Source organism: Tachysurus vachellii, chromosome 1, assembly GCF_030014155.1.
Source record: "Tachysurus vachellii isolate PV-2020 chromosome 1, HZAU_Pvac_v1, whole genome shotgun sequence".
Lineage (NCBI taxonomy): Eukaryota > Metazoa > Chordata > Actinopteri > Siluriformes > Bagridae > Tachysurus > Tachysurus vachellii.
This window is the reverse complement of record NC_083460.1, coordinates 1,963,435-1,975,463: the sequence shown is the minus strand read 5'-3', so window position 1 is coordinate 1,975,463 and position 12,029 is coordinate 1,963,435. Positions and strand designations below refer to the sequence as shown.

General features: G+C 37.7%; 1 protein-coding gene and 1 long non-coding RNA gene across 2 annotated transcripts; both read right to left on the bottom strand.

The window, feature by feature from the left end:
• Positions 1–4,044: 4,044 nt before the first annotated feature.
• Positions 4,045–6,264, bottom strand: gadd45aa (growth arrest and DNA-damage-inducible, alpha, a). Its single transcript, XM_060867219.1, has 4 exons — positions 6,108–6,264; positions 5,663–5,764; positions 5,348–5,564; positions 4,045–4,785 (listed from the first exon to the last, which is right to left on the bottom strand). Exons 1-4 carry the CDS (start codon positions 6,149–6,151, stop codon positions 4,672–4,674), a joined length of 477 nt encoding a protein of 158 aa, XP_060723202.1. The 5' UTR covers positions 6,152–6,264; the 3' UTR covers positions 4,045–4,671.
• An 895-nt stretch (positions 6,265–7,159) lies between these two features.
• Positions 7,160–8,257, bottom strand: LOC132858624 (uncharacterized). The gene is made up of 3 exons (XR_009649646.1): positions 8,145–8,257; positions 7,719–7,987; positions 7,160–7,616 (listed from the first exon to the last, which is right to left on the bottom strand). It is a non-coding gene; the product is annotated as an uncharacterized LOC132858624 (long non-coding RNA).
• Positions 8,258–12,029: the final 3,772 nt, after the last annotated feature.

Here is a 12,029-nt window from a genome sequence, read left to right as displayed (position 1 = left end):
TTTGGTGCCAATACTTTTGAGGTTTGATATAACATGCTTCAGAAGCTTATAAATACATGTGATGTAAGGTCTCTGAAAATGTGAATGAAACTGTTCATATGAAATTCATATGCAAATTAAATACTCAGGTAAATTTTCTGATGCTAATCATTACATCATCATTCAGGCTAATTAGCGACAGTAAAGGATAGTTTACAGATTTAAAAAATATTGTTCTCTTACTTTTTTAATTTTATTTTTGCCGTAGAGAAACTGATGTTTACCATCATTTTTTTTAATGATCGAAGCCATTAATTTATTCTGATTTCATCTTTTTTTCTTTTTTTGTTTATTGAAATTTTGTTTCGCGCCTAAATCCGAAACTCACCAATCAGAATCATTGTTTGTAAAGATGTTACCATAGAAACAGCACATGTGTATTGAGGTCACTCTGGTGCACGTTGCAATATTTCTAAGCTACATCAGGCTACGTCAGGCGATAGTGATGGAAAAGTTTATCTTGTTGTTTTCTGTTTAAAGGTCTATAAATAAAAGAAATGAGGAATTTACTTCCAGGTCCGAGGGGCTGCTGAAAAGTGGTCTCTGTTGATAGAATAGCAGGTTAGCAAGCTAGCTAGTTAGTTAGAGCTAGTATGTTTACATCGCTTAGAAACATCAGTGAATAGTTTATACTACACTACACTTTTTATGCATATAGAGAAGACAGATCAGATGGAACATCTAAAGGAAGTAAATTACATCAAATTGTTATGTAACGGGGGGCACAGTGGCTTAGTGGTTAACATGTTCGCCTCACACCTCCAGGGATGGGGGTTCGATTCCCGCCTCCGCCTTGTGTGTGTGGAGTTTGCATGTTCTCCCCGTGCCTCGGGGGTTTCCTCCGGGTACTCCGGTTTCCTCCCACGGTCCAAAGACATGCATGGTAGGTTGATTGGCATCTTTGGAAAATTGTCCGTAGTGTGTGATTGTGTGAGTGAATGAGAGTGTGTGCGTGTGCCCTGTGATTGGTTGGCACTCCGTCCAGGGTGTATCCTGCCTTGATGCCCGATGACGCCTGAGATAGGCACAGGCTCCCCGTGACCCGAGGTAGTTCGGATAAGTGGTAGAAAATGAGTGAGTGAATGAATGTTATGTAACTTTTTACAAAAACTATTACACACATACAGAGGAAAACATACGTCAGTGGTAACACCAATAAATTATGATGTATGTTTTCCTCTGTATGTGTGTAATAGTTTTTGTAAAACGTTACATAACAATTTGATGTAATTTACTTCCTTTTTTAAAAACGTTTTAAAAACGAATCACTTTTAATTAACAAAGGTGAAAATTTAAACTATTAACACATGAATCTTCCTGCTGCTGTAATCAATCAAGTGGCTGTGACAGACCACGCCCCTTCCTACTGCAAATGGTTTCAGACCCCAATATGTTTGTATGCTAGCATGACTCAATGTTTTATTCCATATGATTTATTTTCTGCTGACTGTAGTTCCAGTTGTGCCATGTTACTCGGTACTAATTCACTTGTTCTAATATGCTCCGTTTACATTTCTTAAGCAACAGCTTGTATATGGAGGAACTAATCTAAAGCTGATAATAAGTGGAATTTAGAAACAAAGCTAAAGCTGGTGTTGGTCCTAATGTATTGTAATACATATTGTAATATGTATTGCAATACTATATTGTGTATTGTGTAACTGTGTTGGTGTGTTTAGTGTTAGTGACCTGGAATGTGCTGATGTGGAAACCTTGGCCTTTGTCCATATAAAGTCACACTCCTGTGTTTCCAACAGTCTACAGTCTACAAGCATTTCAGCTCATTACATCACTATGTCAAAGAATCGGTTCTTCTAGACATCTGACATTAAGCAAGTAAAACACAATAAAGTGCATGTTACTTTAAGTAAACGATTTTCCCTTTGGCCCAAAACAACAAACAGACACATTTCAGCAAACTGCAAGAAAGACCGTCGGTTTATTTCTGCACAGACTGGAAGTGAATGTTGTTTAGTCAACTCTGTACTGCCGAAACTTCAGTTCCACCTGCATCACCTGCTCTCCTTGTGATCGCAACTTTCCAAAAATAACTCCATTGAATACGGGGATGATGATGACATCATCATTTTCTAAACTGTCATGCAGAAACAGAGGTCAAAATCTAACGAGTCTCCTTGTTGTCACGTTACCTTGTGTCCTGGCAAAAGGATATAAGTATGAAAATAAGTTTTAAATTAAACAAAGAAAAAAAATCAGTGTTATATAGCTTCATATACACTTGTAAATTCTACTTGATCACCTTTTCCATTTCAGGATTATACTCGTCACATTGTACAAAAAAAAAATCACCTGGCTATAGATCTAAAACTATCTAGAAACTAGTGTAGATGTAGGCTAGCATACAGTATACAGTCTTACCTGAACGCATACTTAGGGAAATTTGAGACGTTTTTAGGCTAAATACAACAATTTGTCGCAGCACACTTCACACATAACAGTCCTGAACCTCAGCCAGGTGTCAGGTGTACAGCAGCGAAGGCCTTGTGATCATGGCTCTGTTGTTGCAGGGGAAATTCCTGGCTTACATCACAGGCGAAACCTCACCTGTGACACACTTTTCATCCCAGCTGGGCGAGGTTGTACAACCAAAAGCACTAGTGTTGTCTCTGTAAACGTGGCTTCAACGGCTGACCCGGAAGTGGGTACATGCTTTAAAAGCTCAAGAAATGGTGGCGCAGAAACCCAGCACTGATTAGTGTCCACTTAGTGTGTTTACACGTACAAATTAATCTGAAATTCTCAACACTTTTTCCATTCTTTATTAATCCCTGATTTAGTGACAATAGCTAAGATTTAACCTCCACAGCAACAGCCTTTTGACTCTAGCTATGTTTGCTAACAAGCTAGCTTAGCAAAGTTAAATAAATAATATAAATAAAAAGCTTCTTGACTTGACTAAATTAGAGACTTACCAAACCAAACCAAACTTTGTCTATTATACTGTGTGAAATATCCAAGATTACTTGCAAGACAGCTAGATTTCTGTTAGATTATTGTTAGATTAATGTTAGATTGTTGTTTGCAACCTGGTGCCGTTTCTGTAGGGAGAAATTTCTTTTACGTTGATGGAGTCTTCAGTGTCAGCGCTTTGTAACCGTGGAAAAGTGGAAAATATTTGTTCGGTTAGGTTTACACAAACATTTACACAATTTAGAACATTGGATCTCTGGATTTAAATTTACTGTTTACTAATCTCTTGATCCATGGTTCAGAAACACAGGCTGAAGACAAGATCTAGGCTAATCGCTCCTACGAATTATTATTAAAATATTATTAAAGATATTTCTACTGGTATAGAAGTAATTTAAAACAACTTCCGCTTTTTCCTTTAGTCTTTACCCTGATCACTCATTTCATGCTCCCAGCTGTCTGTACACATCACCTTTTATGGAGCTTTGTGGGTGTCGCTATATGCAAATGAGCTGTGTCAGGAACAGATTCACACTTTACAACTAATCAATAACATTTTATCCTGTTTAGCAAGAACAACATGTGAGGCTGAGACAAGTACAAATACTGATCTGAAAAAAAAACTGAGTGAAAATTTAAGTGAAAGTAGAAATTATCTCAGGATGCTTCTCGAGTCTGGAAGAGAAAGCGCTGAGCTCCAGGGTTCATCGTGTTAGGAGTTTATCAGGGTAAAAAGGGAATGAATACCTCGTTATGCTGACTAAAGCAGAATAAAGGCAGGAACTGGGGGCTTTTGTACTGAGGGTCACCAGGGTCAGTGTGGGGCCTGAGAGGAAACAAAGAAAAAACAAAAAGAGTGAAAAATGTTACGCTTTCCTGCATTTCATTGCTATCTTTATGCACAAAAAAAAACAAAATGACAGAACAGTCTTACCAGATCACAGATAAATGTCAAAACAGCACAGCTTTAACTTATTGTAAAAGTTACTGTAAGGAAGCTCCAGCAGTGCTAACAGACTTACATTGCTTTCTCATTTGAAGGTATTTTGCCAAAAAGTCGATTGTCCACAAACATTTTTTTCTTTTCAAAATATATTTTATTTCATCACAAAATACTTCTGTAACCAATCACAAGTCTGAGTATAAAAAGGAATTAGCATAAATACTTTTTGCTGTGAATAATATGCAATAATTTAAGGACTAGAAAATGAGTGATTATCTCACAAAAAAAAAAATAACTGAATCCATCACATTTTTAAAAATATATATCCAGGTATAAATAGTTTTCACAATAATACCATTAATATTAATAATAATAATAATAATAATAATAATAATAATAATCTGTATATAACACAAACATTAAGAATTCTGAGAAAATGATCAGTGTAGCGGCTCCATCGGCCTCGTCCTGAATCCACACTTCCTACACAGAAATCCTTTACGTGCGAGTCTCACTGCTCAGCACAGACGCTTCTTTTTTTTCCTCTCCAGCTCGGTGTCCTCCCTTTCTCCGAAAGCAAAAATAAAAAACCAGCTGAGTCATCTTGACATGGGTTACTGGAGAAAAACACTCCTCCTCCTCCACGAGAGCAGGCTGAGATCGAGTTCCAAGATCGGCCGTACTCAGGAGTTTTATAACGTTTTGTTATTTTTTTGAAGTATATGTTTTATTGTTTTGTTCAGTTAAAGTTTTTTTTCTCATCGTTCAGGGAGGTTGATGACGGGGACCCACTGGTCCATGCAGCGGCTCTCGTGACAGAAGCGATGTACTTTCCACAATGCCTGGTTCTTCCATGAAGATGCACGTGGGCTCTGAGAAGGGGGGGAAAGAAAACGGTCAGATTTGATAGCACAGGGTGGAAAAATATTGGCTCATAATAACTAAACGTGACGTCACAATGTTTAACAGATCACAATGTTGTATCTATAACTCCCCAAACAGTTTTTGGCTAGCTAGCTAACTTTATATTGTTCTCTCTAAATTGTTATAAATGTAAAATACAGACCTCAAAAATGTTTATGAACCATGATTAGGTTCATATTTTTATTATTATTATTACTATACATTATAGGATTTAATTATGTTGTCTACTTCCTTTTTAAGGTAATAAATGCAAATTAAGACTCTGGACCCGAGACTTCATGGCTGTTGGAGACAATTATTTGCATGAGAGCCAGAAAGCAGGCCAAGGGCGAGAAACTGCCAGACTGGCAAGTCGAGTTGGAAAGCTTTCTTACGCTCACGGATGTCATTCATTTGTTTCCTTCAACCGGTGACTAATTTGCATTTTAGTTCAAACAGAACAATGTTGGCATCCGCTGCTATCTTGTTATGTTCGTGTTAAAGTTGAGAATGTATTCTATGGATACGTACGGTGACTAGGATGCAATGCAGGTCTATTTGCTCGCCTCCTTGTTTCTCGGGTCCTCCCAAGATCTTGGCTAGGCGCCTGGTGTTGTTCACACGCAGTATGTTGATGTCATTCTCGCAGCAGAAGGCCTGGATGAGAGTAAAGTGGATCTGCAAGGCCACGTCCTTCACGTCCTCGTCGTCTGTGGCCAGGACGCACAGCACCACATTATCCGGGTCTCTGAAAATCCAAAATATTGACGTTAGACTCATGCAGCCATGTTGCATGTGGTTTGATGTGAAAGGTGTTTGTGAGTTTAATGCACAGGTGATACTTACACATTCAGTGCCTTCGCAGATTCATAAACTCCGACTGTAACCCAGCCTTGGCGTAAGGCAGAAGCGAGGACTTCCTCAAGGGCTTTAGAGACCAAATCCATCCTGAATGAAAGAAGACAGAAACATGTTAGGAGTTTTTGTAACTAGGGTACAGACCAGATATAAAATACAGACGTTGCTTCACTATTGCATGATTGTTTACTTTTAAATATAATATAAAAAAGTGTATGCAAAAAAAAAGTATATGTATAGATAAAACCTCCAAAAAACCAAAACAAAGCCAAAACAAAATGCATTTGCAGAATGTTTAATACTTTTCAGTACTGTGTAAGCTTGGGAGCGCTCGAGCTCAGTCACGTGACTCTGCAGCTGTCACGAGCGGCTAACGTCTTTCCAGCTAATATTTTACCACAGAATTATGTGATAATTATCCCCAAAAACGTACCTTTCGACAGAACTATAATCTCCATTCAGCTCTTCAAATGTCATGTTGTTTGTCAAGAAATCCAGTACGAATGAAAAGGAAAAAAAGCTGTATATTTTCACGCTAACACACGCAGCTTCTCTCCACAGAGTCTCCAGTCGCTCTGGTCCCTTTCTCACCGTCACCCGGTGCCTCAGGCAGCACTCACGCGCCAAAATTATCATACAGTTTCTGATTGGTCGTATTCTAATTAGCCCGAACAAACATTTCGACTCGATTGGCTGTTGCTCAGGAACAACTCAAAGGCGTGATCCTTAAAACCCCAGCGAGGATCTAAAGCGAGAGCTCGCGCACACGCTGATTGGACGTATGCAAATTATATGGGCAAACGTTACTTCTCAAAGGCGTCTGATTGGTTTGTCTACCTTTAAGAGGCGGGATCTGTATCCAGCCGGTGACGAGGCTTTTGAAGGTGAAAATCTTTGCCCTGACATGTCTGAGGTTTATTTGTGTGATATGATCAGTGATGTTATAAAACACACACACACACACACACACACACACACACACACACACACACACACACACACACACACACACATATATAGCACTAAACTAGCCTTTTGTTCTGACTAGATGTGCATGAATATACAGAACTATATGCATATATAACAAATACCTTATAAAGTCAAAGTGTTATTACATTATTTCGACATAAACTAAATAACTCCCTCAGGTCCTGATACTAAGCTATAATTAGACACACACAGTTGTATGCAAAAGTTTAGGAACCCCTGACAAGTTCCATGATTTTCATTTATAAATATTTGGGTGTTTGGATCAGCAATTTTATTTTGATCTATCAAATAACCGAAGGACGGAGTAATATTTCAGTAGTGAAATGAGGTTTATTGAATTAACAGAAAATGTGCAATATGCATCAGAACAAAATTAGACAGGTGCATAAATTTGGGCACCCCGATAGAAAAACCACATCAATATTTAGTGGAGCCTCCTTTAGCAGAAATAACATCCTCTAGACGCTTCCTATAGCCTGTAATGAGTGTCTGGATTCTGGATGAATGTATTTTGGACCATTCCTCCTTGCAAAACATCTCCAGCTCAGTTAGGTTTGATGGTTGCCGAGCTGGACAGCCTGCTTCAAATCACCCCACAGATGTTCAATGATATTCAGGGCTGGGGACTGGGAGCCATTCCAGAACATTGTACTTGTTCCTCTGCATAAATGCCCGAGTAGATTTTGAGCAGTGTTTTGGGTCGTTGTCTTGTTGAAATAACCAGCCCGGGCGTAACTTCTACTTTGTGACTGATTCCTCAACATTATTCTCAAGAATTTGCTGATATTGAGTGGAATCCATGCGACCCTCAACTTTAACCAGATTCTCAGTACCGGCACTGGCCACAAAGCCCAAATTTTACTGTGGGTAGCAAGTGTTTTGTGTTCTTTTGCTGCCATGCATAACACCCCTTGTAATGACCAAATAACTCAATCTTTGTTTCTAGACATCCCTGTAATATAGAAGGTTTTTGTAAAAATTCAGTAAAAATCAATCAGTGTGTAGAAGTTTCATATACATTGTATGTAAAGAGTACATAAGTGATGTATAGTACCTTCAAAAAAAATCTATAAAAAAAGGTCTACAATTTTGTTTGCATGTTTTCTGACCCCATTATGATTGCATGTATGATTCGTCTTTCCAGAAGTCACATGATTCAGCAGATCTGGATGACTTCATGATGTTTTGTAAGATGTAGTTTCCCCTTTAGGAAATTTCTTTGGTCTGTTTTCTATAAAACAGTGACACCATGTGGCTGGAAACGTCCACAAACTCTTACATCTTTCAGCATAAACGTGGAAATAAAATTCCCTGATTTTTAACCTGTATGATTCAATAAGAAAAGGCCAAAAAACTATTAAAAAAAAAAATAAAAAAAAAAATCTAAAAATAAGTAATAAATAAACTATGCTTTTGTTGACAAAACTTTTTGTAGACACAAGAATTTATAATAATTCTTATTTTCAGAATTTTCAGATACCTGTTTACAACAGCGACGTCACACGATTCCAATTTTACACTTCATATTGTTTATCCCCTGTGAAAAAAGGGAATTTCCAAAGATTCACTGCGAATCAACTCATCATTGTGCCGTGAACTGAAAAGCAGTAAGAAGATTACTGCAGGAACACTGGCCCTGTTGCTGTTTACCATCTCTTTACCACACCCTTATCAACTTCCTCTTAAAGTAATCCCTGTTGAGATCTGAAAATCAAACTCCACCCTGGAACACATTAAAACATGCTTAGAGTGAAACATATTCAATGGGTTTATAGTTTCCTGGTCTGATTTGCCTGGCTGCAGTGACATTTCAAAAGGTCAGAACCGTTCCTGTTTTCTTTTTGTATGTTTTTACATGTTGTTTCATGTATATATGATGACACCCAACTACAATATAGGGTTTAAATGCATGCTGTTGTACATTATAAAAAAAGATTAAAGCATTGGACGCAAAAATTCATCCATGACAATGGACATTGGGTTTAATCAGTAAGAACATGTCTGTGGAAATATATGCTATCCACTGCAGTGTTTTTTTTTTTTCTTTTAAACAAATGTAATTTCTTTTTTGACATTCAAAACCCACATAGGAGATTGTGTAAACATGTAAACGTGTAAAGAAGTGTTTACATTTAGGATTTACTCCATTAGAGGTCCTGAAACTTTAGTTTCTCATATATTTACTAGCTCTTTGAAGTAATAAAATCTTCTACTTTCTGCTTTTCCTGTTGGGGTTGTCACAGCCAATCATCTTCTATTCTCTAATTACCTTCATGTCCTCATTTAACACGTCCATATATCTCCTCTTTGTCCTTCCTCTTGACCTCTGACCTGGCAGCTCCATCTCCAACATCCTTATACCAATATAACCATCCATAACCATCTCCCCATCTAAAGAGAACCTCAACATCCTCATCTCTGTTACCTCCATCTCTGCCTCATGTCTTTTCCTCACTGAATATCATTAATAAAACTAATCTTTAGAAAGAGAATCCTTTATACAGATATGATATTGTAGGAAGGGCGCATGTCCACTTTTGCTCAAAGTAATATTTGTATTTCTGTTTTATTGGTGTATTGTTTTAATAGTCAATATCTTGTGAGTTTCGCCTCTTTGGATCGTATATTTATTGTAAAAGAATGAAACTGCAGTTTTGTGTTTAGACACCAGGCGGCGACAGAGATCCATTAAATACCACTTTGCATCTGAATACAAATTTGCATCTGAATTCATCCCGAAGAGATTATTTTTGTAACCTGGAGCACGTGTGAAATAACAGATAGAAAAAAAAGCTATTAATCAAAAACTGTTGAAGAACTGAAGCTGATTTTCTTCAGTTTTTCTTTATCTATTTGCATGTAAAGAGTGGTAAGAGTAAACAGATTGTGATGTGATTAAATTTCTTTAGGTAAATAAACTCGATCTGACTTGCAAACGCGACCTTTTCTTTTATTTAACTTTTCTTTCTAAAAGTAGAAAAAACCCACAAACAACAACAATAACATTTTTCGATGCTGAAAAACATTATTATCATCTCTTCATATTACATCAGCACGTTAAATGTTAAATATTGCTATTTGGATTGTTTTCTGACAAAACAATATCATTCTGGCTTACTTACAATTATATATATATATACAGTGTGTACCACACTTCTATAACTACAATATATATATATATATATATATATATATATATATATATATATATATATATATATATATATATATATATATATATATATTCTAAATTCAGTGCATGTCTAATTTCAGAGTAGATACAGGGAAATATTTTATATGTAATACTGGTGCTGTGTTTTATTTTATGAAATCATATCAGGCTGTAAAGGTACTCTAGTTCTTTATCTAATTTAGATATTATTATTATAACTATAATTATTATTATTTTGATGTTATTATTATTATTATTATTATTATTATTATTTTGATGTTATTATTATTATTATTATTATTATTATTTTGATGTTATTATTATTATTATTATTATTATTATTATTATTATTATTATTATTATTAATAATATTATCATTACAGTATTATGTGGGAAAACGTTACAGCATTCAGCTTTCATTTCTGTTATAAAGTTGCTTGCATTTTGTTTGTTTACTTTAATACAGAGTCTGATTTTAATCTTCGTTGATAAACACAACATAAACTACAGAGAGTGAATTGACAGTTGGACATAAATCTGTCAAACACTTTTGAAGGTTGTGTGATGATCAGTAGGTTAATACAGTCCTATGATGCTCTGAGTCTGAGTCTTCGTGCGACGGCTGACAAATGTGCCAAGTGCTAAAGGATGCCAGGAAAAATACGTCTCCTTAATGGACCAATTGCTCAATTAAGTGGCTGATTTGTTTCGTGCCGCACTCTTTAATATGGAGAGAGTCATATTTCCTCCTAGATTAGTATAGATACTGGCTGACAGACTGCACTGCTCAAGGTATTTGGCCGGCATAATTCATTCATAATGCCACAATGCAGCCCATCTATCATCTCATTTTTTCCCTGCCACTTTCTCTCCCTCCCAATTCACTTCCAGGCTCCTGGCTCTTTATCGAGGGGGGTTCTTTCGTGTGTGTGTGTGTGTGGGTGCGTGTGTTTGTGTGTGAGTGTGTGTGTGAGTGCGTGCGTGTGTGAGTGTGTGTGTGTACAGTATGTGTGTGTGTGTGTGAGTGCGTGTGTGTGTGAGTGTGCGTGTGTGCTTTTGAGTGTGTGCGTGCTTGTGTGTGTGAGTGTGTGCGTGTGTGAGTGTATGCATGTGTGCGTGCTTGTGTGGGTGTGTGTGTGTATGAGTGTGTGGGGTTGCAGGACAAGGTTGGGACGTCGACAGCTTTTTTTCGTTCACTGATGTATTAGGCAGCATATGCAAGCGATGAATTACCCGGCGAAGGGAGTCAATTATCCAGTCGGGGAAAAAAACGGGACCAGTGGCCCTTTGCTTGGCCCTAGGGCCACTTTTTCCATTTGAAGGCATGATTTTTGAAGAGGGGGTAACGGAGTGGTGGTAGTGGGGGCACGTATAAAGGAAAGGGAAGCACAAGAGGAAGAGAGGGATGAAGATTACAGAGGGGACGTGATGGGTCTCAGATCCTCTCTTTAGCTCATTTTGTGTCGTTTCTTTTTTTCGAGGGTTTTTTTGAAGGAGATTTGGAACATTTAAAAAAAAGCAGCCCTTTTTTTCACCCTCTCCTCTCATTTGTCCTGCTTCGCATCAAACCCTGCCCCGGTTTGACTATTAGAAGTGGAGGTCAATAGGGATATGAGAACTGCCACACGTGTTCACACGTCCCAAACCACCGAGCCTTGTCACGTTTCCCCCCTGATTTCACCCCCGGCGGAGGAGGAGGAGGAGGAGGAGGGACGATGAAGAGATGCTGAACGCTTGCCAGAACAAGCTGACTGACATGGTGACACTTAGGGAAATGAGGTCATTAGCTCGAATTACGGGGGGTTTGATGGCTCAGTAATGGGTTTTAATGATGGAATTTAGCACGCACAGCCACCAGGGACACACGCCCAACACACGTGGACAGGTCGTTTAATAAAGAGACTTTCACAGCAGAATAAGGATTGAGTCTGAAAGAGTCTAAAAATATCAAATCCAGAGACTTACCTGCACTTTGGCAGAACCGTTTTTTTTTCTTTCCCGTCCTTCAGCTTGCTGAAAACTGACAAACCACTTGAGTCCAAAACCACACGCTGTTTTTCTCCTCCTTCTCCTCAAATCGTACAATTTGTCACAAGTATATATTAATATTAATGCACTCGTTCTCAAAGGTCATGTTTCTATAGTAACGGGGAGCAAGAAAATGTGTCATGTTTAATTGTAATTGATTTGATG